The sequence below is a fragment of the Rhineura floridana genome, chromosome 1 (assembly GCF_030035675.1).
Source record: "Rhineura floridana isolate rRhiFlo1 chromosome 1, rRhiFlo1.hap2, whole genome shotgun sequence".
Classification (NCBI taxonomy): domain Eukaryota; kingdom Metazoa; phylum Chordata; class Lepidosauria; order Squamata; family Rhineuridae; genus Rhineura; species Rhineura floridana.
The window spans coordinates 95,301,621-95,323,844 of record NC_084480.1 but is presented as its reverse complement, the minus strand read 5'-3'; the positions used below and the strand labels follow the sequence as shown (position 1 = coordinate 95,323,844).

At 40.0% G+C, this 22,224-nt stretch overlaps 1 protein-coding gene across 5 annotated transcripts in view; it reads left to right on the top strand.

Moving 5' to 3' along the window:
- Nucleotides 1–390: 390 nt before the first annotated feature.
- Nucleotides 391–22,224, top strand: part of DAPK1 (death associated protein kinase 1) — a 128,179-nt gene continuing 106,345 nt past the window's right edge. For 2 of the 5 annotated variants that reach the window (XM_061626536.1, XM_061626539.1), the window contains exons 1-2: nucleotides 611–1,153; nucleotides 1,583–1,751. In XM_061626536.1, coding sequence (XP_061482520.1) covers nucleotides 1,718–1,751 — 34 coding nt within the window. In that variant the 5' untranslated portion in view covers nucleotides 611–1,153; nucleotides 1,583–1,717. Of the gene's footprint in view, nucleotides 512–608; nucleotides 1,154–1,582; nucleotides 1,752–22,224 lie in introns of those variants that run through there. The other 3 variants (XM_061626537.1, XM_061626540.1, XM_061626538.1) reach the window with 3 other exon arrangements.

The window sequence follows — 22,224 nt, the reverse complement described above, 5'->3', positions numbered from 1 at the left end:
CTACCATATTAAAACGGATTATTTTTTGAGAGTGGATGCAAACTACAATTGAAAAGGGCAAGTTGTAGAGGGTTTTCCAGGGATGCGATTCAAAGCCTACTCTGGCTGGTAGAATACTTTGCTCTCACCCTTGATTAATCACAAGCGGACTACTTGTGCCTATTAACGTAGCTTTTAAAGCAGGCATCTAGCACTCTGGTCCGGAAAAGTCACTCTAGGTGATAAGCGTGCCTTATAATCTCCTTTTACCTATGCCACTTTGAAGAGCGATTGGAACAGCCCTGTGAGCCGCGTAGCTTTGCACCTGTACGCTTGTGTGCGCGCGTGTACGCACGCCAGGCACCCCCCTTCCCTTACTGCTGTCGAGCGCAGGTCATGAGAGGAGAAGGAGGGGTGTGAATGCGTCTGCTTTCCCATTGGCCGCTTGCTGGAGTCCCTCTCCTTTGCTCAGCTCGGGAGAGCCAGAAAGCCTAGAAGGGCTGATTGTGGCCGCCTTCTGCTAGTGCGGCCGGTGAGTTGCGGCGAGGAGGAAGGAGGGGGAGGGAGAGTACGCTGTCTGTCTGTCTGTCTGGAGAGGAGGGGGCGGGTTTTCCCCCTTTTATCGCTTCTCCTGCTGCCCCAACCCGGGAGAGATTTGTTGCGCAAAAGGAGAACTCCTGGGCGCGCGCCTTCCCCCTGCAGCAGTCCCGCCGCCTCCAGAAAAGCACGCAGAGGAGGAGGGTTTCCTTCCCTTTCTTTCTCTTCCTCCCTCTCTCGGTTAGTTTAGCTGGGCGGTTGGCCGCTTCCTTCCTTTGGCAGCGCCGCTGGGGGAGGCTTCTCTCTGTGTGTAAAAGGCCTCGTACAAGAACAGAGGGGAAAGGCTGAAGGGAAGAAGGGCTGGGCGCGTCAGGAACAGCGGCGATGCCTGTGCTCGCTGCCTCACGAGATGAATTTTGTCTTTGGGCAAGCAGGCGGGTTTAAAACTGCCTTATTCTGTGTAGTAGCAGCCGCCGTAGTAGTAATAGCAGCGGCGGCTCCTCCTGGTTAGCACGTCCTAGTTGACCGGGTAACGGAGGGGGAGTCGCTGAGGAATGTGGCGTCCGTGCGGCTCGGAGGTGCCTTCGTGGGGTGAAATGGTAGCTTACGATGCTCCGACTTTTTCTGCGAGGAAAAGGTGAGATGTGCATGAGAAACCTTAAGCTTGGGAGTTTGCGGGATGCGTTTCTCTCCTACCAAGGCGTTGCTCTATGAAAAAGCATTAGTCTTCTCAAGCTGGTATGTTTCCATTTTGCAGCTTTGGAGAAAAGGGAGAGGAGAGGCTATCTCCTATGTACGTGAGGCGAGGGGAAGAACGGCGGCTTCCATTTGTTGTGAGCCAAATTGGCAACCCAGTCCCAGAGGTTCTTAGAGAGCAAAGTTAACCAGCCAATGGCCACGCAGGATTTGCGTCTGATCTCTACCCCGATTATGAAACCGTAGCTGCTTATGACACTTGGCACTATCGGTGGTGTGTGTGTTGCAGTGTGCACATAACCACACCCCTCTTTGCAAACACATGCATTTTAATTAAACCACTGTCTTTTACCCCCTTCCGTCTCTTCAGGGCTTGCAGCCATAAAGTGCTAGAGGATCCTACTAGGATGTGGTGATGAGTTGAAAGGCGGCAAGGGCAGTGAATGTTGTTTTTCTTTCTGAGGAGTGCCAGCTATCATGACTGTCTTCAGACAAGAGAATCTGGATGATCACTATGAGATCGGAGAGGAACTTGGAAGGTACAGTACTTGTTAGAACGAAAGTGCAAGTGGTATGCATTTGTGTGTTTATCAGTAAGAGCCCTTGGGGGACAGTAAGAGCAACATAGCATGGGGTGATGGGGAAGAGAATCCAGTGATGCTGTTGAAGTCAAAAGGGAAAACGAGGATCAAACTGTGTTGGATTGAAGTGTAAATGCATTTGATGTTAATACACTCCAATATTAGGAAATATTCAGCGGTATCTTTTAGAGCTTGTATGCCTTATTAGAGTTAATATCTAGGCCAGTAGCAAAATGTGTTACACTGTGGCTGGGTTATGGGTAGTGGCATTGCTGTTAGTGTTTTGTGAATGGATCTCTCCTCACATAAATGTGTAATCAGACAATGCTTTATAAAAGTGATTCCAAGCTACTGTGATTTTCAGCTTTAAGACTAGTGGGTTGAGGAACATTATAATCAGCAGGTAATACTAGAATGCCAATATTATGCTGTAACTGGTTTGCATGAGTGGGTGGATTTTATATGTGCACTGAGTTCTAATGATAAGAATAGTGAATTATTAGTCTATATGGAGGAATGCAAATTAATATGCAATAGTAATATAGCATACAATGTTAATAATCTCTACATCTTATTCTTGGTTCTGTAAGGGTGTCTGAATCCATATCATTTCTAGCATTTGTTTTCAGTCTCATGAAGATTGATCAGTTTCAGGGTATCAGGAGTTCAATTACGCTGTTACAGCCAGATGTCAGATCAAGAGATTTATAGTCCTTAAGCAGTGTAGGTTTAACACAGCCTCCATAAAGCTTGTTAGTTGACTACTACATAATGCTGTGTCTGTGCTACAGCTTTGTGATGGAAAACCCAGACCATTGACTGGAGATTATATTTTGCTTTTGGTTTTAAATCTCCCAGCCTAATTGCTAAATGAAGTGTGTGCTTTATATTGTTTGTTGTGTTTGTTACTTACCTTTTATTTCTTAAGGTAATTTTAATTTTTTAATTAAAAAAGTAGGTGAGCTTTTGATGCTTTTATCTATAGCGCTCTGTAGTACGCTAAGTGTTACCATTCCTATCTACCTTAACAACAACTCTTTGAGGAAGATTACGGTGAGACTGACTTCCAAACCATGATTGCTACAAATCATAGTTCGGAGGTTAGTACTAACTGTGGTTTGTCAATCTGAATATCATGGCAAACTATGATTAACAAAAAGTAATAAGGACAGTGTCTAGCTTCTTTTTGTGCAGATTACATCAGTACTGATGACTTCTAAGTACTATTTAACAGGTAAATGCAAACAGTGCAAGTCTATGCATGTCTACTTGGAAGTAAGCACCACTGAGTTCAGTGGGACTTGTTCCCAGGTAAGTGAGTATAGGATTGTACGCTTAATCAAAATGCTGATCAGAACTAATTGTGAAGCCTATAGCATGTGGTGTTAAACATGTACAGAAAATAATCTTAAAAAACATACTTGTGGATAATGGAAGAGCACAGAACGTGTTAGGTTTAGGGTTTTTTTTAGTCCTGAAGATTGTGACATGAATGAAACATTACCAAAATAATATTTTTAGATTTCTTTTTCTTATCCACTCGAAAGTTTCCTCAAACTTAATTTCACCCCGCATAAAATCCACAATTCCTTATTTTCCCAACAAGTGCTTTGCTTCAAAGGTGCTAATAGTGCAAAACAAAAATCATACATTCAGAGAAAATATGTGGTATAGCAAAAAACTTGTAAAAGATTTGTAGTTATGTTGGAATCGAGCACATTAATTTGTGTTCCATTTTAGAAAATTGTTTGAAGTGGATTATCTTAATTATGGACTTATGATGCAGCCTTATGCTGAGTAAAATCACTGGTCCAATGTAGTCTACTCTGATTAGTAGGAGATCTCAAAGGTACCTGAAATCCTTTAACTGGAGATGCCAAACAATTGAGAAGTAGGTACCCTATCATGTTTTTTTATCATTGTGTACGGTGACGGAGGCCAAACACGGTTAGCTGTTTTTAACCAGTGAATCATAGTTTCCTCACTAATTGCCATGCAGACTGAAAGCTGCTTCACGGAAATGGCTTGCTATGTGAGGCTGTACTCATGTAATTTAGTTTCAAGTGGCTACCCATGTGGGTGGTGGTAACTATGAATCAGGCCTTAGATTTGTCACCTTGAGAGTTCTGTGAAAATCAGTTAGATTTCCAGATAAAACTATTTGCGATTCGAGTGTAAAATATTCACTTCTCACACTATTTACATTAAAATACCAACCTTAAAAGTAAGATTAGTACTCAGTTGCTTATCGCTTAAACAGATGTTATAAAGAATGAGCTCACCATGCAGTTTCAGAAGACCAGAACATATTTTAGTTCCATTTGTGTTGGAAATTATTATGAAATAGAAACAAACGTAAGTCTTTTTTGTTTGTTTAGTCCTCTTGTGGTTGCAGGCAGCGTGACTGTGCATTTTAAATACAGTACATCATTCTGCAGTTCTTTCATTATACTTTGTTGTTTCAAGGACTTTGTGTATGTGGTTACCACAGTGCTGCATTCTTCTCCAACTTTTTTATTGGTCCTGATCAAAACAGTCAAAACACTTAATCCCAACAAAGGTGGCTTAGTTTCCCAATGACATCAAATACAGTTTAAGTTTTAGAGAAGCCCTGTCTTACAGTGACCTTTAATTCTGACCTATATTGAGGAAATAACCCATGTGAAAAGCAGGTGAGCCAAGCCACAAGAGTACAGGTCAAGTCACACATGATATGAATGATACGGTCAAGGATTTACGCATGTAAAGGATGATTTATAAAAATATACCCATTTTAGAGCTGAGGAAATGAGCACTGGCAATTCATGCAGCCACGTACGGATACCTTCTTTCCCTCCCTAAATACCAGTTGCTTCAGCTAAACAGGAACGCAATTGCCATCATGCCTTGTTTGCAACATCAGCCAGGGAAATACCTCCGAAAAACATACAGAGCAGTCAACTAGATGGACACAAGTAACTTACTTCTGACTGAATACAAGGCAGAGATGGGGCTTGAGTTCCAAGAAACTTCAAACAACTTTCCTTAGCTGCTGCAAAATAGTACCCATTTTGCAGAAGGCAAGTGACAGGATCCTGCCCCCATTTGATTTAACATTTCAGATTACTTTTCCATCCCACTTCCCTCCACTAAGTTTGCTCCCTTTGTTTACTCCCCTAAATTAAAAATCTAGTTTTCTTACCCAGTTAATGATGCAATTAGTCAGGCCATCTCTCCTCCCCAGCCTTTAATTTCCCACCACCACTAATGCACATGTTTTTGATGGGTGAATAGAAGAGATGGAAACAGGAACACACTGATCCTGTAATTGAAAAAAGGGTAGCTGGCCAATCAGTAGCTAGAAAGCTAACAGTGCCACTCCGCTGATGATGGGCCAGCCTCTTTCATTCCTTTCCTTCTATGATCCAGAGGCTTCAAAATGCAGGTATTCATACTGTGTTCCAAGCAACTCACGGGAGAGGTGGGAGTGCATACTAGAAACCCCAGCACTATAGTCTTGTGTTTTGCCAGCAACTACCGGGCAATAAATACAGTGTAAATAAATCTGCACATGAATTTTCTTTTTCACCCTAAAGATGGCAATGCACTCTGCTGTGCAAACTGAACAAGAAGCCATAGGTGTTCTTTTCAAAGACAGCATACTCTGTACTTCCTCCTTGCTTGCCCCATGCTGATGTTCTCAGCTTTGAGTAAGGAAGAGGGTGGCATTGCAAACAGTATAGAAGTACTTTTGAAATTTCTGGAAGGAAGATGTGTGAATTTACTTTAAGGAGAGAATATTATAGCATATTCATATAAAAAAGATTTGAAATTCAGAATAGCATAGCAATGTTGGTCAAGGAACCAAATACTTATGACTTGGTAGCAGATAGTTAATACACTTCTTGTGCATGTTAATTTGTTTCAAGGAAATGTCTCTTATACTCCTGCCTTGCATGCTGTGTCAAATGAGTAAATATTGCAATGTAACATCAGTGACAGGTTTCTGGCTGTATTCAAAGGAGTGCTCTTGACTATTTTTTTTTTGAGGTAGACATGTGAAAAGCTGACATTCTACCCAGTGCCACTTTTGAAACATAGTCATAAATGCATTAGACATGGCTGGCAACAGCTGTGGACACCTGAAGATAGAAAAATAGTTCTTAAGAAGGTTTACAGCAGTATTTACTTAAGAACTATGAAAATCCACCATGTTTGTTTAGGATGATTTTGAGTTTTAAATTAGGGCAATACCATAGTGAAAAATAATTATTCTTGGTATTGCCAATGCCTAGTGTTTAATAAATACACAAGGTTGTGAACCTCTAACTTTGACTTGATTCCGGTGCCTTTATTGTAAAGAACAGAATGGTTGGCATCTGTTCATTGTTATGTGCCTACAATCTACAAAACTCTTGTATGTGTGCAGTGGGATGAGCAAATATCTTTTTTTCATCTACTATGAAGAGTAATTTTGCACAGCTTTCACTGTATTGCAACAGTTGCTGTGTGAAGTTCTGTTTAAAAAATGGAATGTTTCTAGTTGTGCCCCTGTAGCATTCTTTTGGGAATGTGATGGAATTATATATTTTTCTTAACAAATTAAGCTTTGCTAAATAGCAAGTTAGATCTTCAGTGATGAGAAGTGTTGTCCCAAGCAATTTTCACATGATCTGCTGATACCCTACAAGTCTCTTACACATGCTGCAGAAAGAGGTAGTGGAATTTTTAGGTAGTAGAATGGTATCACTTTTGACAGCCTGTGGAGACTGGCTTTCTGAATGTGCTGTAGGAGTCTTTGTGTCTGGGAGTTGACTGCTTCCTCTGCCAATCAACTATTAAAGTCACCTATTCTGCTCTTACCAGGTATATAAGGATAGGGTTGTCAGAGGAGTTTGGTCTGGAGGAATCTCACTTTCTGAATACTCCTCCACATAAGCAACTCCCTTTAAGAAAAAACAAACACCTAGCACAGCAAGAGAAGAATTTCAAAGCTAACTCTTTCACAGCTATTGTTAGTTTTCTACTGATTCAGATTTTTTTTGTTACATAAGGTAGCATTCCAAAATACAGTCCCTCCTCTGTTTGAAACAATACAGTCCAATTTACAGCTTTATTCTTGCCACATTCTGCTATGTGCATAGAGCTAGCCTTATCTTGTTTTGTCTGAGATTAGAAATTACTGTGATTTCTTTCAAAATTGTCATTACATTTCATGGTGATGGTCATGCTTTATAAAACTCTTGCAATGTAGTTTTGTGTAGCACAATCCTGTGTGCTTCTGCCCATAGTTAAAGCTGCAATCCTACACACCTGAGGGTAACTTGCACTGGATTCATTATTACTTAATTCGGAGCATATATAAGTTACTCTTCTAAAACAGGACTCACTGACCTTTTTGGTGACTTTGAATTTTGAAAGAGTGCTGTGGGCTTCAGTCAGAAAATGGCTGCCATGGGGTGCATGGCATAGCACAGCATGATTATCTTGTAGGGGCATAGCATAACACAGATTTAGAGTAAGTACAGCTTCTGATATTCCCCCCACTCCCCTGGACAACCTCATGTTTAATATGGGAAGTCAGCTATGTCTTGCTGCTCATGATTGTGGAAATACAGCCGTTAAAGGCACAAGAACCCTGTTTTCCCCAATGCCAATCCTAAACCAAAGCCTAGGCTGCCATCCTGTACCCAGTTGCCTGGGAGAAAGCCCCATTAAACACAAAGGGACTTACTTCTGAAGTAGACGTGCATGCCATTATACTGTACAGTGAGTTCTTAATGACTGCCTGGACATCAGCTCCTGCACAGCAGGAGATATTCCTAAGCCTCTTTGCAAAGTTTTCACATTTTTTCATTTGCTATTTGGGGGTGGGGAATTTTTTAACATTCATCTGCACTTATTGTGTAGAAGTATTTTCAGAAAATAATTTCTAGGGAGTATCTGATCTCAGGCAAACCCAGTGCAGGAAAGATGCATCCTTATTGCTAGGAAAAAAGGAATGGCAAACTATGGAGATGGGAAAAGTGCACTATAGGGGAGGTGGAAACAGAAGTTCTTTAGGACCCCAGGAATTCGTATTGCTTGGTGTCCAAACAACTTACTCCTCAATCACATCTGTCTTTCCTCATTGGCTAAAAACACTGACAAGCAGAAGAATCCAGGATGGCTCATTCACAGAAATCACTTAGAAGGGCACCTGCATATTTTGCTTCATGACTTTCATTCTAGGATAACTACAGACTTTTTTTTAAATGAAAGCTCAGAGTCTGGGTGTGCCAATGAACCTGCAGATGCTGGGTTGGCGATTCCCATTTTAAAACAACTGGTAAAAATTCACAGTATGGCAATACTTTTATTAGAACTATCTGAAACTTCACAAAATAGCGAGAGAGCTTTTGAGTTCTTCGTAGTGCTTCATCAGACAAGATGTTAGACAAAATTGGAGCAGGAGAAAAAGCTGACGGTGTTGTAGTTGATCCCCAAGTTTAAAACTTCCTTGAGCTGGAATGTAGGAGAAATGTTAAAGACATAATTCTTATATAAAAAGCCTGCATTGTCTTGGTATTAAAATTTTAAGATTGTACTATATCCTGTTGCAAAATTCATTTTGTCATTTTAATATATAGTGAACATAGATCTAAATTAAATATAAAGAGAAGTTGTAAAAAGGTGTGCTTTGGAGACAATCCCACTGGAATTAATGGGTAGGGCTAATTTAGGTTCATTAATTTCAGTGGGTCTACTCTGAGTAGAATTTAGTTGGCTACAAACCTTAATTTTTAGTCCAAGCAGAGTTCAGAAATTTTGAGTCCCATTGATTTTATTGAAGTGTCCAGCTGAAATTTGATAGCACTTAAAGACTCTTATATTTTGCTGAATGTACACCCATATTTGAGTCCCAATCTTGGAACTGGACGTTATCTTAAAGAGCAAATACTTAGTAGCTTGAACTATTTGAGTCCTATGTTATATAAAGTGCCTGTGGAATTTTCAATTTCATTGGGATAAACACTTGTAGCAGTCTACTTTTCTCTTGGCTTTTAGCTTTGACTGTTAGTTCTATGTGTTATAATACAGTGAATGGTAAATAAGAGGCTTATGAAATAAGATCATGTTTGAAGCACTTATTTTATGCTAAATGCCAGAGGAAATTTCAGGCCCACAGCCTAATGCAGACAGATCCATCCTACTATGCTTGGGGACATATTTAAAAAAGGAATGTACCATGCAGGCTAGCTAGTGACTGAGATGTACAATGAACCTACACTTAATAGTGCCCTGTGATATCTACTTTTGAGTATGAGGACTTGGGTATTCAGTTCAGCTCCTGCTACCTTGACACTGGCTGCATTTGGACATCACAGTAAGCTGTGGTTTATGGTGACAAGAATGAGCCACAATGAGATTCATGGTGCTGTCCTCTCTCTCCTTCCAGGGTGGAGATCTGAAGCCTTCACTTCCATTTTTGATTAATCACATTATAAGATTATGTACAAACCCTAAACTCTGGTTAATATCAATTATGGTTTGTTTGAAACAAGTCAGCTTCAGAAACCACATTTTGAAGTTGATTTGCTTCAAACAGGCCATAGTTAAGATTAATCACAGTTTGTCCAGGTTCAGACATAATGCTAAGCCACAAGCTTCCAAGCTTTTCCTCATGGCTACGTTGGAGAGGGTGAGAGAGGGGGTGAGCCTGAAGCTCATCATAGTTTGTCCTTATGTCCAAATGTAGCCACAGAGTCAAATAACTTAAGTGTGATTACAATCAGAATCCATGTTTTGAAATGGGCTTGCAAACTAAGTTTAGCAATATGAATGGACATATTTTAAAATCTACAAGTATTCTAATAAGAATAATTTCTTATTATTATTTATTTATTGTATCCCAACATAATTAATCAAACCTTTTCTCAAAGAGCCCACAACAGCTATCAAGTTGTATGAAAAACACATTAGAAACAACATTAGAGTAAAATAAAAAACATTATTATCTATGAAAGAAGAACATAGAACCGTCACCGATGCAGTTAAACAGATGGGGCCAATCCCACTATGAACCAAAGTCCTGCAAAAATAAGTGGCTCTTAAGCTATCTCCTAAACGAAAACAACATGTGGGACAGCCACATCTGCACTGAGAGGGAGCTCCATAAATAGGGTGCTGCTACTGAGAAGGCCAGTTACATGAAGATTTGTAAATTTTTCAGTATCTTTGAATGTAAATTTCAACCACACTTAAACACACTTTATTGTACCCTCCCAGCAAATATTTCAGTTAAAATACTTTTGGCTATTAGAAAATCTTTTATAGCAGTTCTGTTTAATAAATGTAGGTCAAATAATCATGATAAATCAATCAATTTATTGTGAAAAATGTTCTGGAAAACCCACATCTTTGATTGATGCTACCACAGCAATAATCAGCCCAAATTTCTAGGTTGCCTGCCCTATTGGACTTTTGCACCGATGCTTTTTAGCTGGCCCTTTTATCACTGTGTCTTGTGCTGTGCCCATATGAATTAGAACTGAAAAGACTGATACTGTAATGGGCCTGGCAGAAAAGTAAAGGGAGACACACAAATTAAATTTATCAGGGTCACATGAAAATGAAATATCTTCCCCATCAAAGCATCCGCTACCTCAGCAAATGTGTGCTCCCAGTTCCTTGTTTGCCAAGACACATGGGGGGGCAGAGATGGTATCTGCAGAAGAGAAGGCTGCTTAAACACTCCTGTGTCTGACAGTTCTCTCCTACAACTCTTCCACATCCCCATCACCACCACCAAAAGCTGGGCTGGCTTCCAGTTTCAGTGCTCGGCTGAGAAAAATGATTTAAAAACAAACTCAAGGCAGGGTAGATTGATTTTTAAATCCGTAATTTAAATCACCAAGAAAAAAGGCTGCTTTCCAGTTTGATTGACCATCAAAGCCATTTATTATAACCTCCATACCCACTGTTACTACTTTCTATAAAAGATGAACAATGAACTGCTTTACAGTCTATTCAGACGATGATTGCAATGAAGCTGTAAAGTACACTGAAATTAAGGTTGTAATTATATACATTTTTTCCTGGGAGTAAATACTATCGAACATACTAGGACTTGCTTCTGAGTGCTTTCATTTAGAACTTTGCAATAAGTGACCCACTAGTCACGCTGAGTGGTAGTTACGTTGTGAGGATGCTGCGCCTGGGCATTGCAGTTGTATTATTCCTGCTTGATTGGGACTTGCAGGTGACTCAGAAACTAGAACTCTGTTCAGGAGTTCTTATACACTCCCTTTTCCCTGATTAAAATCATGTGAGGGGAAGAGTTGGAGTGGAGCCATGGAGAACACTTCCACCACATCACAGTTGTTGCAGCCCTCTATATGTTGGGGGCTAGACTTGCAAAAGAAAATAAGAAGAATCCTGCTGGATCAGGCAAAGGTCCCATATAGTCCAGCATTCTGATCTTGCCGTGGCCAGCCAAATGCCTATGAGAAGCTTATTGCTTTCCCCAGTTGTGATATTTAAAGGTATACTGCCTCTGACAGTGGAGGTAAAACATAGCTATTGTGGGTAGTAGCCATTGATAGCCTTATCCTCCATGAATTTGTCTAATCTTTCAAAGCCATCCAATTTAATAGCCATCTCTGTCTCCTGGAAGTGAATTGTATAGTTTAAAAAATGCACTGTGAAGACACTTTCTTTGAGGGTGGAGTGGAGAGATGTTTGATGTATGTGTGTGTTGTCATTTAGCTGGACAGCACCTACAAAGAAAACATGAACCTTATCCCAAATGCTAGTGCTCAAGACTGTGTTTAAGACTGGTATTCTTCAAGACTGCAGATTATGCTGTAAGAGTAGCCATAGCAGCTACTATTGTCCTAACCCTTAAAAACTGAATCCTCATGAACTTGTTCCCCACGCAAATACACATGATTCATATATCCCCAGACGATCTGCAGCAAGATCCTACTTGAATCTTCATACTACTAATAGTGTTTAAGTAGGCTGTTGTCTGCCCATTAGCACAGGTGTTTACCATCCTAGTCATTTCTTTGCTTCCAACACAGTTTAGCTTTATTCCATGCAATAGCAAAGGCTCTCCTACTGCAATGGAGATGTGTAGGATTGAGAGGTTCTCCCCTCCCCCTTTGGCCTGGGGCACTGTATGTGGCCTTTGTTGCTCCAGCTCACCCCCAACCTAGTTTCTCTCATCCACCAATTCTGCTTGCTGTGGCTAACAGGAATCGTATTCTCTTCCACCATATGTGGGGGTTGATTAATCCACTGGTGAATGAATAGTCCCAGGGGTGCAGTGGCTGCATTCCGTCTGATGTCTGGGAGCATCCCTACTCAGTCTCAGTCTAGTTCTAACCCCACTTACCTGGGAGTAAGCCCCATTGAATTCTGTAGGCCCTACTTCTGAGTAGACATGATTGGGGTTAAGCTGGGATCTGCCAACACTAGGAATAAGACTTATGCTTAATCACCCCAGAGCTTGGAAAAGTTACTTTTTTGAACTAAAACTCCCATCAGCCCCAGCCAGCATGGCCACTGGATTGGGCTGATGGGAGTTGTAGTTCAAAAAGTAACTTTTCCAAGCTCTGAGTCACCCTCCCACTTTCCCATTAGCTGGAAAAATAGGCACTTCAACCATGCATACATGTCTTTGTTTTTAATATCCACTAAAAAAATAGCAGGTTGTATTCAGTGTTGCGTTACAGTGAACCTTTTGTCATTGCAAGGATTTATTATTGCACAATAGCATGTTTTGCGACTCTCCTCGCCTGCATGTCCTCTAAATCTGTTCTGGGCCTTGTCCTGACCCCCCAGAGCAGATTTTGGGATGGTGAGGGGAAGTCAAGAGAAAATCCTGTAGGCTAGCGCTAAACCTTGCACTAGCACAAGTATTTTGTTGAATACTGCCCAGTGTATTGATCTTCGTTCAGAAACTACTGGCTATGAAGTGTTGGTATATGATTATATAAATACTGGTTTGTAAGTCCTGGCTTACTGGGAAATAGAAAGCTTGATAGTGACTGCATTTTATATGTTCAAGGACAAAACTGTATCTGTTACTTGAATAAAGTTTTAAAAGTGCTAATTATTATTGCTGAAAGTCTTGTAAAAGTTCTGAAGGTAAGAATAAATCTTTTGTCTCCATTCATGCATCCCTTGACCTTCATCTATCTCAAAATATTTTAAAGAGCAAGCCATGACCTAATTGCTTAGCTGCATGTGATCTTGGTTGTTCCCTACATCTCATCAGCTAAGCCTCTAATCGTAAATCCTTTCTTAAAAGTCAGATTTTCTACTTAGTGAATTAACTATATCAGTAGAAGATCTAAGTTGCAGCTGTAAGATTTCCCACAGCTTTCTTTCATGTTTGCTTTCATTGCCATAATATTTTTTGGATTATACAATATTCTCTGATTCAGTGAGTGAACAATATGCCTTAATTTCATATGTGGTGTAAAAGGTTATTGAATAGATTTATTGAGCAGATGAATTGACAATTGTAGAGTGAAATTGGTCAGATAAAACATGCCTTGCAAACAATAACGGATGTGCTTGGAGTAGGATAATTTCCTACCTGTTTGTCCCCCTAAAATACTGCTATTGGACTTTGCATGTATGACATTTTAAGTTGAGACCTATCCCAGTCTGCGTCTGTGTTAGAATTGCTTTTAATATGTCTTTTAATATCTTTAACCCTTTTTAAAAGATGTTTTTAAAGTTTCTTTTAATGTTTTTAAAGTTGTTTTGTTTTAATGTATTTTAAGGTCTTTTTATGATGTTTTAAAGTGTTTTTAGTATGAATATTAGCATGTATTTAAACCCAGAAACCACTGAACAGTAGGCAAAGGTTTAGCTTCAGATACCTTAACACAGTATGGCTTGCACTAATATATTTGGTTTAGATAACCACAACAAATTAAGGTTTGCACTAACCATAATTCATAACCCAAGCTTAAATGTACAGGTTTAACTCACTGTGCAAAGCCCTCTCCTTGTACTATGCTGTCCTTCAGCTCACCTGCCTCTTAACAGAGTTCCTGGATGCTATAACATGCCTTGTGTGACTTGTGTGGCAAAATTACGTAATTTGTGGTGTCACATATTTAGTTACTTCTAGGGAGCTTGATAGTTAATGACTTCATAGAATTATAGAATAGTAGAGTTGGAAGGGGCCTGTAAGGCCATCAAGTCCAACACCCTGCTCAATGCAGGAATCCAAATCAAAGCATTCATGACAGAAGGCTGTCCAGCTGCCTCTTGAATCCCTCCAGTGTCAGAGAGCCCACTACCTCCCTAGGTAATTGGTTCCATTGTCGTATGGCTCTAACAGTTAGGATATTTTTCCTGATGTCCATTCGAAATCTGGCTTCCTGCAACTTGAGCCCATTATACCGTATCCTGCACTCTGGGACAATCGAGAAGAAATCCTGGCCCCCCTCTATGTGACAACCTTTCCTGTACTTGAAGAGTGCTATCATATCTCCCCTCAGTCTTCTCTTCTCCAGGCTAAACATGTCCAGTTCTTTCAGTCTCTCCTCATAGGGCTTTGTTTCCAGTGCCCTGATCATCCTTGTTGCCCTCCTCTGAACCCGTTCCAGCTTGTCTGCATCGTTCTTGAAGTGAGGAGACCAGAACTGGATGCAGTATTCAAGATGAGGCCTAACCAGCGCTGAATAGAGGGGAACTAGTACTTCATGTGATTTGGAAATACTTCTGTTAATGCAGCCTAATATAGCGTTTTTTGCAGCCACATCACACTGTTCGCTCATATTCAGCTTGTGATCAACGACAATTCCAAGATCCTTCTAGCATGTCATATTGCTGAGCCAAGTATCCCCCATCTTATAACTGTGCATTTGGCTTCTTTTTCCTAAGTGTAGAACTTTGCGTTTATCCCTGTTGAATTTCATTCTGTTGTTTTCAGCCCAATGCTCCAGCCTATCAAGGTCCCTTTGAATTTTCTTTCTGTCTTCCACGGTATTAGCTATGCCCCCCAATTTTGTATCATCTGCAAATTTTATTAGCATGCTCTATACCTCCTCATCGAAGTCATTGAAAATGTTGAAGAGCACTGGGCCCAGGACCGAGCCCTGTGGTACCCCACTCGTTACTTCCACCCAGTTTGAGAAGGAACCATTGATAAGCACTCTTCGAGTACGATTCTGGAGCCAACTGTGGATCCACCTAGTAGTTGTTCCATCCAGCCTACATTTAGCTGGCTTGCTAATCAGAATATCATGGGGAACTTTGTCAAAAGCTTTGCTGAAGTCGAGATATATTATGTTCACAGCATTCCCACAGTCTACACGGGGACGTTACCCGATCAAAAAAAATGAGATAAGATTAGTCTGGCAGGATTTTTTCTTCATAAATCCGTGTTGGCTCCTAGTAATCACTGCATTGTTTTCAAGGTGCTTACAGATTTACTGCTTTATAATCTGCTCCAAAGTTTTTCCAGGGATTGATGTTAGGCTGACTGGTCTGTAGTTCCCCGGTTCCTCTTTCTTGCTCTTTTTGAAGATAGGGACAACATTAGCTCTCCTCCAGTCATCCGACACTTCACTAGTCCTCCATGATTTTGCAAAGATAACAGACAGCGGTTCTGAGAGTTCTTCAGCCAGTTCCTTCAATACTCTGGGATGCAGTTGATCGGGCCCTGGAGATTTGAACTCGTTCAAAGTGATTAGGTATCCCTCGACCATTTGTCTATCAGTCTCAAGCTCCAATCCTGACCCTTCTACTTCATGTTTCCCGGGAGGGTCATAGACCCTTTTTTGGGAGAAGACTGAGCCGAAGTAGGAATTGAGAGGACTTCTGCCTTTTCTTTGCCATTTGTTATCATTTTGCCATCCTCATCGAGTAGCTGTGCCACCATTTCTTTTCTCTGTCTTTTACTATGGACATACCTGAAGAAAGCTTTTTTGTTGCTTTTAGCATCCCTTGTTAGCCTCAGCTCATTCTCAGCTTTAGCCTTCCTGACACCATCCCGGCAATTCCGTGATACCTGCCTGTACTCTTCCTTTGTGGCCTGTCCTTTCCACTTCCTGTATGTGTCCTTTTTTGTTTTCAGGTCATCTCTAAGCTTTTTATGAAGCCACATTGACTTCTTCTGCTGTTTCCCCCCTTTTTTCCTTGTTGGAATTGCTTGCCATTGCACTTTTAGAATTTCCTTTTTTAGAAACTCCCACCCATCTTGGACTCCTTTTCTCATTAGGGTGGCTTGCAATGGAACCGTACTTAACAATTGTTCTGTTTATTAAAATCAGCTTTCCTGAAGTCCAGGGTGCGCGTATGGCTACTCTCAGCTTTCGCTTCTATTAAAATCAAGAATTCAAGTATGGTGTGGTCACTTTCCCCCAGAGTTCCCGGAACTGCCACTTCATCCATCAAATCATCTCTGTTGGTTAGAATCAAGTCCAGGATAGCTGATCCTCTGGTTGCTTCCTCCACTTTCTGTAGGAGGAAGTTAACTGCAACACAAGTCAGAAATTTCTTGGAGGGGCCGCAGAATTTGTCTCCCAAAAAATATCGGGATAATTGAAATCCCCCTTTACTACTACATCATGCCTCCTTGAAACATTGGCAATTTGCTTTTCAAAAGTTACATTCTGGTCTTCTCCTTGATTGGGTGGTTGCTAGTAGACTCCAAGCACCACATCCCTTTTATTACTTGCCCCATTAATTTAATCCAGATACTCTCGGTGGAGCTACCAAGCTCATCTTCCTGTATTTCTGTGCAGGGATATATATTTTTAACATATAGCGCGACTCCACCTCCTTTTTTATTCCTTCTGTTCTTTTTGAACAAGTCATATCCTTCAATTGCTGTATTCCAGTCATGGGAGTCAGCCCACCAAGTTTCAGTTATACCTATCAAGTCGTAATTGCCCTCCTGTATTAAGAGTTCAAGTTCGTCCTGCTTGTTTCCCATGCTCTGTGCATTAGTATACAGACATCAAAGACCATGTGATTTATGGCTTGACTTCCTTACTACATTTTTCTGAGGACTATTACTGGGCTCTATTGGAGCTGATCTCTCTGGTCTCATTACTGTGCACAAGCTTTATCAGTGGTTACCTCCAAGTTTCGTCTCCCCCCTTAGGATTCAGTTTAAAGCCCTCCTGATGAACTTCTCCATGCTGTGGCCAAACACATTCTTCCCAGTCCTTGTGAGATGCAACCCATCACTTGCCAGCAGTCCATATTCCAGGAAGCATAGCCCGTGGTCCCAGAATCCAAATCTCTCACGTCGGCACCACCTTCGTAGCCATTCATTCACATGAAGTATTTTTCTTTCCCTTTCTACTCCGCTTCTAAGTCCTGGAAGGATGGGTGAAAAAATTATCTAGACCCCAAAGTCCTTGAGTTTCCTTCCCAGAGCTTCAAAGTCTGATGTGATTTCGTCATATCTCCAGTTGGCAGTATCATTTGTTCCCACATGGATGAGGAGAAAGGGATGCCTGTTGGTGGGCTTGATGAGTGATGGCAACCCTTCCATCACATCTCTAATCCGTCCTCCTGGTACACAGCATACCTGGCGAGTCCACAGATCTTCTTGGCATACTTGGGTTTCGATCCCATGCAGTAGAGAGTCTCCCACTACTAGTAGTCTTCTCTTCTTGTTGTGGGGCGTGGTTTCATTGTCCCTGCTTGATTGAGCTTCAGCCTCTTGCTTGTTGTCGCACAGGTCATATCTAGGTCGTATAGATAAAGTACAAAACCTTTATGATTTTGCTGCAGTATATATTTTGTCTTTTAAAAAAATAACTGTTAGTAAAGTTTTAGCTATGAGATCAATAGTTTCATCTGTAAGGTGGTGGCAGACATCTATTTTTCTGTTTCTGGGAACCCCATACAAGGTAGTGACTCCAGGCTACTGATGTAGAAAAGCACAATAGAATGTATTTTGTTCTGTGCCCTGTAAGTAATATATATATATTAAGGTGCATAGATGATATTCCAAAAGACCCAGAGATGTATGTCCATCTTGCCAAATTCTCAGTACTTAGCTGTATAACTTGGGAGAAGGATGATATTATTATTATGGTTATGGTTATTTCTATGCTGCCTTTTGGCCAAAAGGCCCTCAAGGCAGGTTACAAAAAATAAACACAAATATAGAAATACATATCAATAAAAGCAGTGCAATGTACAAAAATTAAATAGCAAGATAATAACATTAAAAAGCAACAATAACAACTTTCAATGAAAATACAATAACAAATCACACTTTCCTAACACAATCCTAACAATTAGACAATGTCTACTAGTTCTTACATCAATATATTGACATCAAAACATGTTACCACTGAGGTGTCCTGCTGGTACTGCATCTGCCAGTCCTAATACAGGAAAAGGAGCAGGAGCAGTCCAACTTTTTGCCACCATAGGTGGTGTCCGCGGTAAGCAGTACTTTAACTTGATCACAGGGATATAATATATTTCTACCCAACTGAGTAGAAGCTTTGTTCTATTGGCTTCCTTCTATTGAAGAGTAGTTTATTTAAAATTGGCTCGAAAGGGGCACATGAGGCAGTTATAATAATAAAAGTAGCACATTAAAGTATTTCACACAACTTACAGAGCAGAGAAGAATATTCTGCAGCATTTTCTGATCTTGAAAAATAGTAGAATATATTTCTCAGAAACAAAAATATAGCAGTTATCTAGAACACCTCTACTGTTTACCTGAATGTAATATTCTTAAGTAACCCTTATTGAACTCTGCCTGTAATACTTAATACAGTTTCTTTTTATAATTTTATTAGATTGTGTGAGTGACTTAACACTGCTGAACTATTCTGGAGTTCATGACATTTACTTGGGAGTAAATCCAGTTGGATCCAATGGACCTTACTTCTGAGTAGTTATATAGTGGATTGCACTGATGAATAGGTGCTAGTGCAGAATAAATTGTCCTTGCACGTTCATATGGATATATAAAAACCACCTTTTGAGCCACCTTGAATACACTTCAGAGGAGAAAGGTGGAATGAATATAATTGGATTAAAATTTAAAAATGTATTTTTAATTTTTTAGTTCACACTCCATCATCCTCTTGCTTCTTACTGTGGTTCATTGTCCCTTATTATTCTGCCTTTTTGCAGAGTAATTGGTGTGTCAGTTGCTTGTCCATCTTTCTGGGTTGTTGTTTGGCCTTCTTTATTGCAGCATAATAAGAATTGATGAGCTTACTTGTTTGTGTCTGTTTTTGTTGTATGAGTTGTATGTAAACCTAAAAAGCAATTTAATTTATATATTTATACACACACACATCTTTATGTGTGTACTAGTAGATTTTAAAATACGTTGTTGCTGTCTTGCTTCAAAGTGAAAGTCCTATTTTGGACGAAAGTCATGTGGTAACATCTATTAGTCCCCGAGTGCAATCTACTCAGAAATAAGTCCCACTGACTTCAGTGACACTTAGTTCTAGGTGAGTATAGGACTGCACTTTTCAACTTGTTGACCTAATGTGATAATGGCTCATTTACCACAATTTGAGCATTCTGTAAATGATGTATACACTGTTCATATCAGTCAGTTTTGAAGTTCAAATTCCATTTAGGAATACAATACAACTTGCTTGTTTGTGGTATGTAGGGAGATTTGTAGGCTGAGTTCTTTGGAGATTTCTGGGGGGAAAATTCTGAAGGATCTATCCAAACAAGAGATTCTTTTCTCTTGATTAGTGTTCTTGTATAGGTTTACTACTATGCTATTTTTTTTTACAGAAAATGGAAACTTACTTAAAGATTAGGAATGTTAGATTATTTATTCCTCTCTTATCTCTTGTGAAGGAAGATGATTCAAAAGCTTATTTTTTCCGTTTGGTGAGTTTCAGTGAGATTCAGTTCATTCTGTACGTTAATGCTAACACTGTTTAGACTAAATTTGCCATTTTTGAATGTTATACACTTACAGTGCCTTGCAAAAGTAATCAGACCCCTGACCAGTGCTCTCATATTACTGAATTACAAATGGTACATTGTAATTTTGTTCTGTGTGAACCTCAAAATCAAGTATTGTAAGGTGAAATTGGTTTTATGTTGGGAAACGTTTGTAAGAAACATAAAAAACAAACATATTGCTTGCCTAAGCATCCAACCCCCACAAATTAATATTTGGTAGAGCCACCTTTCGCTCCAATAACAGCTTTAAGTCTTTTGGGGTAGGTATGTATCAGCTTTGCACACAGTGTTGGAGGGATTTTGGACCATTCTTCTCGGCAGATTTGGCCCAGGCTGTTCAGGTTGGTTGGACGTCGCTTGTGGACCGCAATTTTCAAAGAGCGCCACAGATTCTCAATGGGATTGAGATCAGGACTTTGACTGGGCCACTGTAGGACATTCACCTTTTTGTTCTTGAGCCACTCCAAGGCTTTGGCCTTGTGCTTGGGATCATTGTTCTGCTGAAAAGTGAATTTCCTCCCAAGCTTCAGTTTTTTAGTGGACTGAAGCAGGTTCTCTTGCAGTATTTCCCTGTATCCATCCATTCTTCCTTCAATTTTAACAATGTGCCCAGTCCCTGCTGATGAGAAGCATCCACACAGCATGCTGTTGGCACCACCATACTTTACCATAGGGATGGTGTGTCGTGAGGCATGGGCAGTGTTAGGTTTGCGCCACACATAGCGCTTTGAGTTTTGGCCAAAAAGCTCTATCTTGGTCTCATATGACCTTTTCCCACATCACAGCTGGGGCACTCTCATGCTTTCTGGCAAACTCCAGACATGCTTTCAGATGGTACTTTTTGAGTAACGGCTTCTTTCTTGCCACCCTTCCATACAGGCCAGTTTATGCAGAGCTCTTGATATGGTAGAATAGTGCACCATTACTTCACTCGCAGCCACTGAACTCTGCAGCTCCTTCAGAGTGATTGTTGGTCTCTCTGCGGCTTTTCCCACAAGTCTCCTTCTTGTTCGAGTGCTGAGTTTTGAAGGATGGCCTTTTTTCTTGGCAGTGTTCCTGATTATTGATCCAGCTGTGTGCTCACTGGGATATCCAAACACTTGAATATTATTTTGTACCCTTTTCCCAAACTGTGCATTTGTATTACATTATCTTTCATTTGTGTAGAATTCTCTTTGGTCTTCATTTTCCTTCAGATCCACAGCCTGACCAATGATCCTTCAACAATTTTTTGTTTGGGGTTTTTATCCTGACAATATGACAGCAACTTTAGTGGTTCACAGGTGGAGGCCAATGGTAAAGTAATTGTGCCCTCGAAAGGGCAATTTTTTTCATCTGTATAAACTGGGAGCTTCCACAGCAGAGGGGTTGAATACTTATGCAAGCAACATGTTTCAGTTTTTTATATTTCTTACACACATTTCCCAACATAACACCAATGTCACCTTACAATAATTGATTTTGAGTTTCAGTGTTTCAAAATAAAATATACAGAATGAAATTACAATGTACCATTTGTAATTTAGTAATATGAGAGCATTGGTAAGGGGTCTGATTACTTTTGCAAGGCACTGTATTAGGGAACTTCAGGATCTTTATCATTATTAAATATCACTGTATATTCAGCATGGTGAAAACACTGCTGTGATACTGGTGCTTAGAAAAAGAATATTTATTCAGCTCTAGCTAAATCCTTATGGAACTCATGTAGAATGTTTCCATTTTAATGCTTTCAACTGTTTCCTGGCTCATCTGTGTCACATCATAGGTATCAGTACAACATGATAGTTACTCTGCGTCACCCTGACTTCAGTGTAGAAGTCTTAATCTCTAAATAATAATTTATTTTATTTTCTTGGTGTCCTTGGTATATTAAAATAAATGTAGGATGATTCAGATTTTAGTAGGCATTAATTTAGTAAACATTTATTTCCCAGCCCTTACTATTTATGCAGGTGGTGTTCTTCATCTTATCATAACAATAATACATTATAATAGTAAATTGATCATTTGTTTCTTGGAAAAGCCACAATCAAATTTGCTTTCAGTCAAACTTGCTTTACATTTTGAGGTTGGTACATTTTATGGTGAAAGTAAAGGTGACTAGCTGTGCTCTTATCTATTGCCCAGTGTAATTGATGCAAACTATAATGAGATTAGGCAAGTGACCTATTTCTTTATAGAGTTGAACTATGCATGTAGTCTAAGAGTTGCTTAAGTTATTTTAGTTTTTGACTTAATACACACTGGTCTGTTGGGTTTTTTTAAGTGCGCTGCAGCTCTGCTGGTTTGATAGACCTGAAAGAAAGGTAAACTGCTTTTACTTCTGCTAGTAGCCAAAAAGTTTTTAAAATATTAATTGAAATGTTTAAACAAAATTGGCTTGTTGCTCATGTACTGAAGGGTTATTTAAATGTGTCTATCCAGTGCATGAAGGGGGAAGTAGAATCATGTCCATTGGCTTTATTCCCAACATCCATGTATCTAGCATGACATTTGAAAGGGGACCCTATGCGTATGCAGCTAT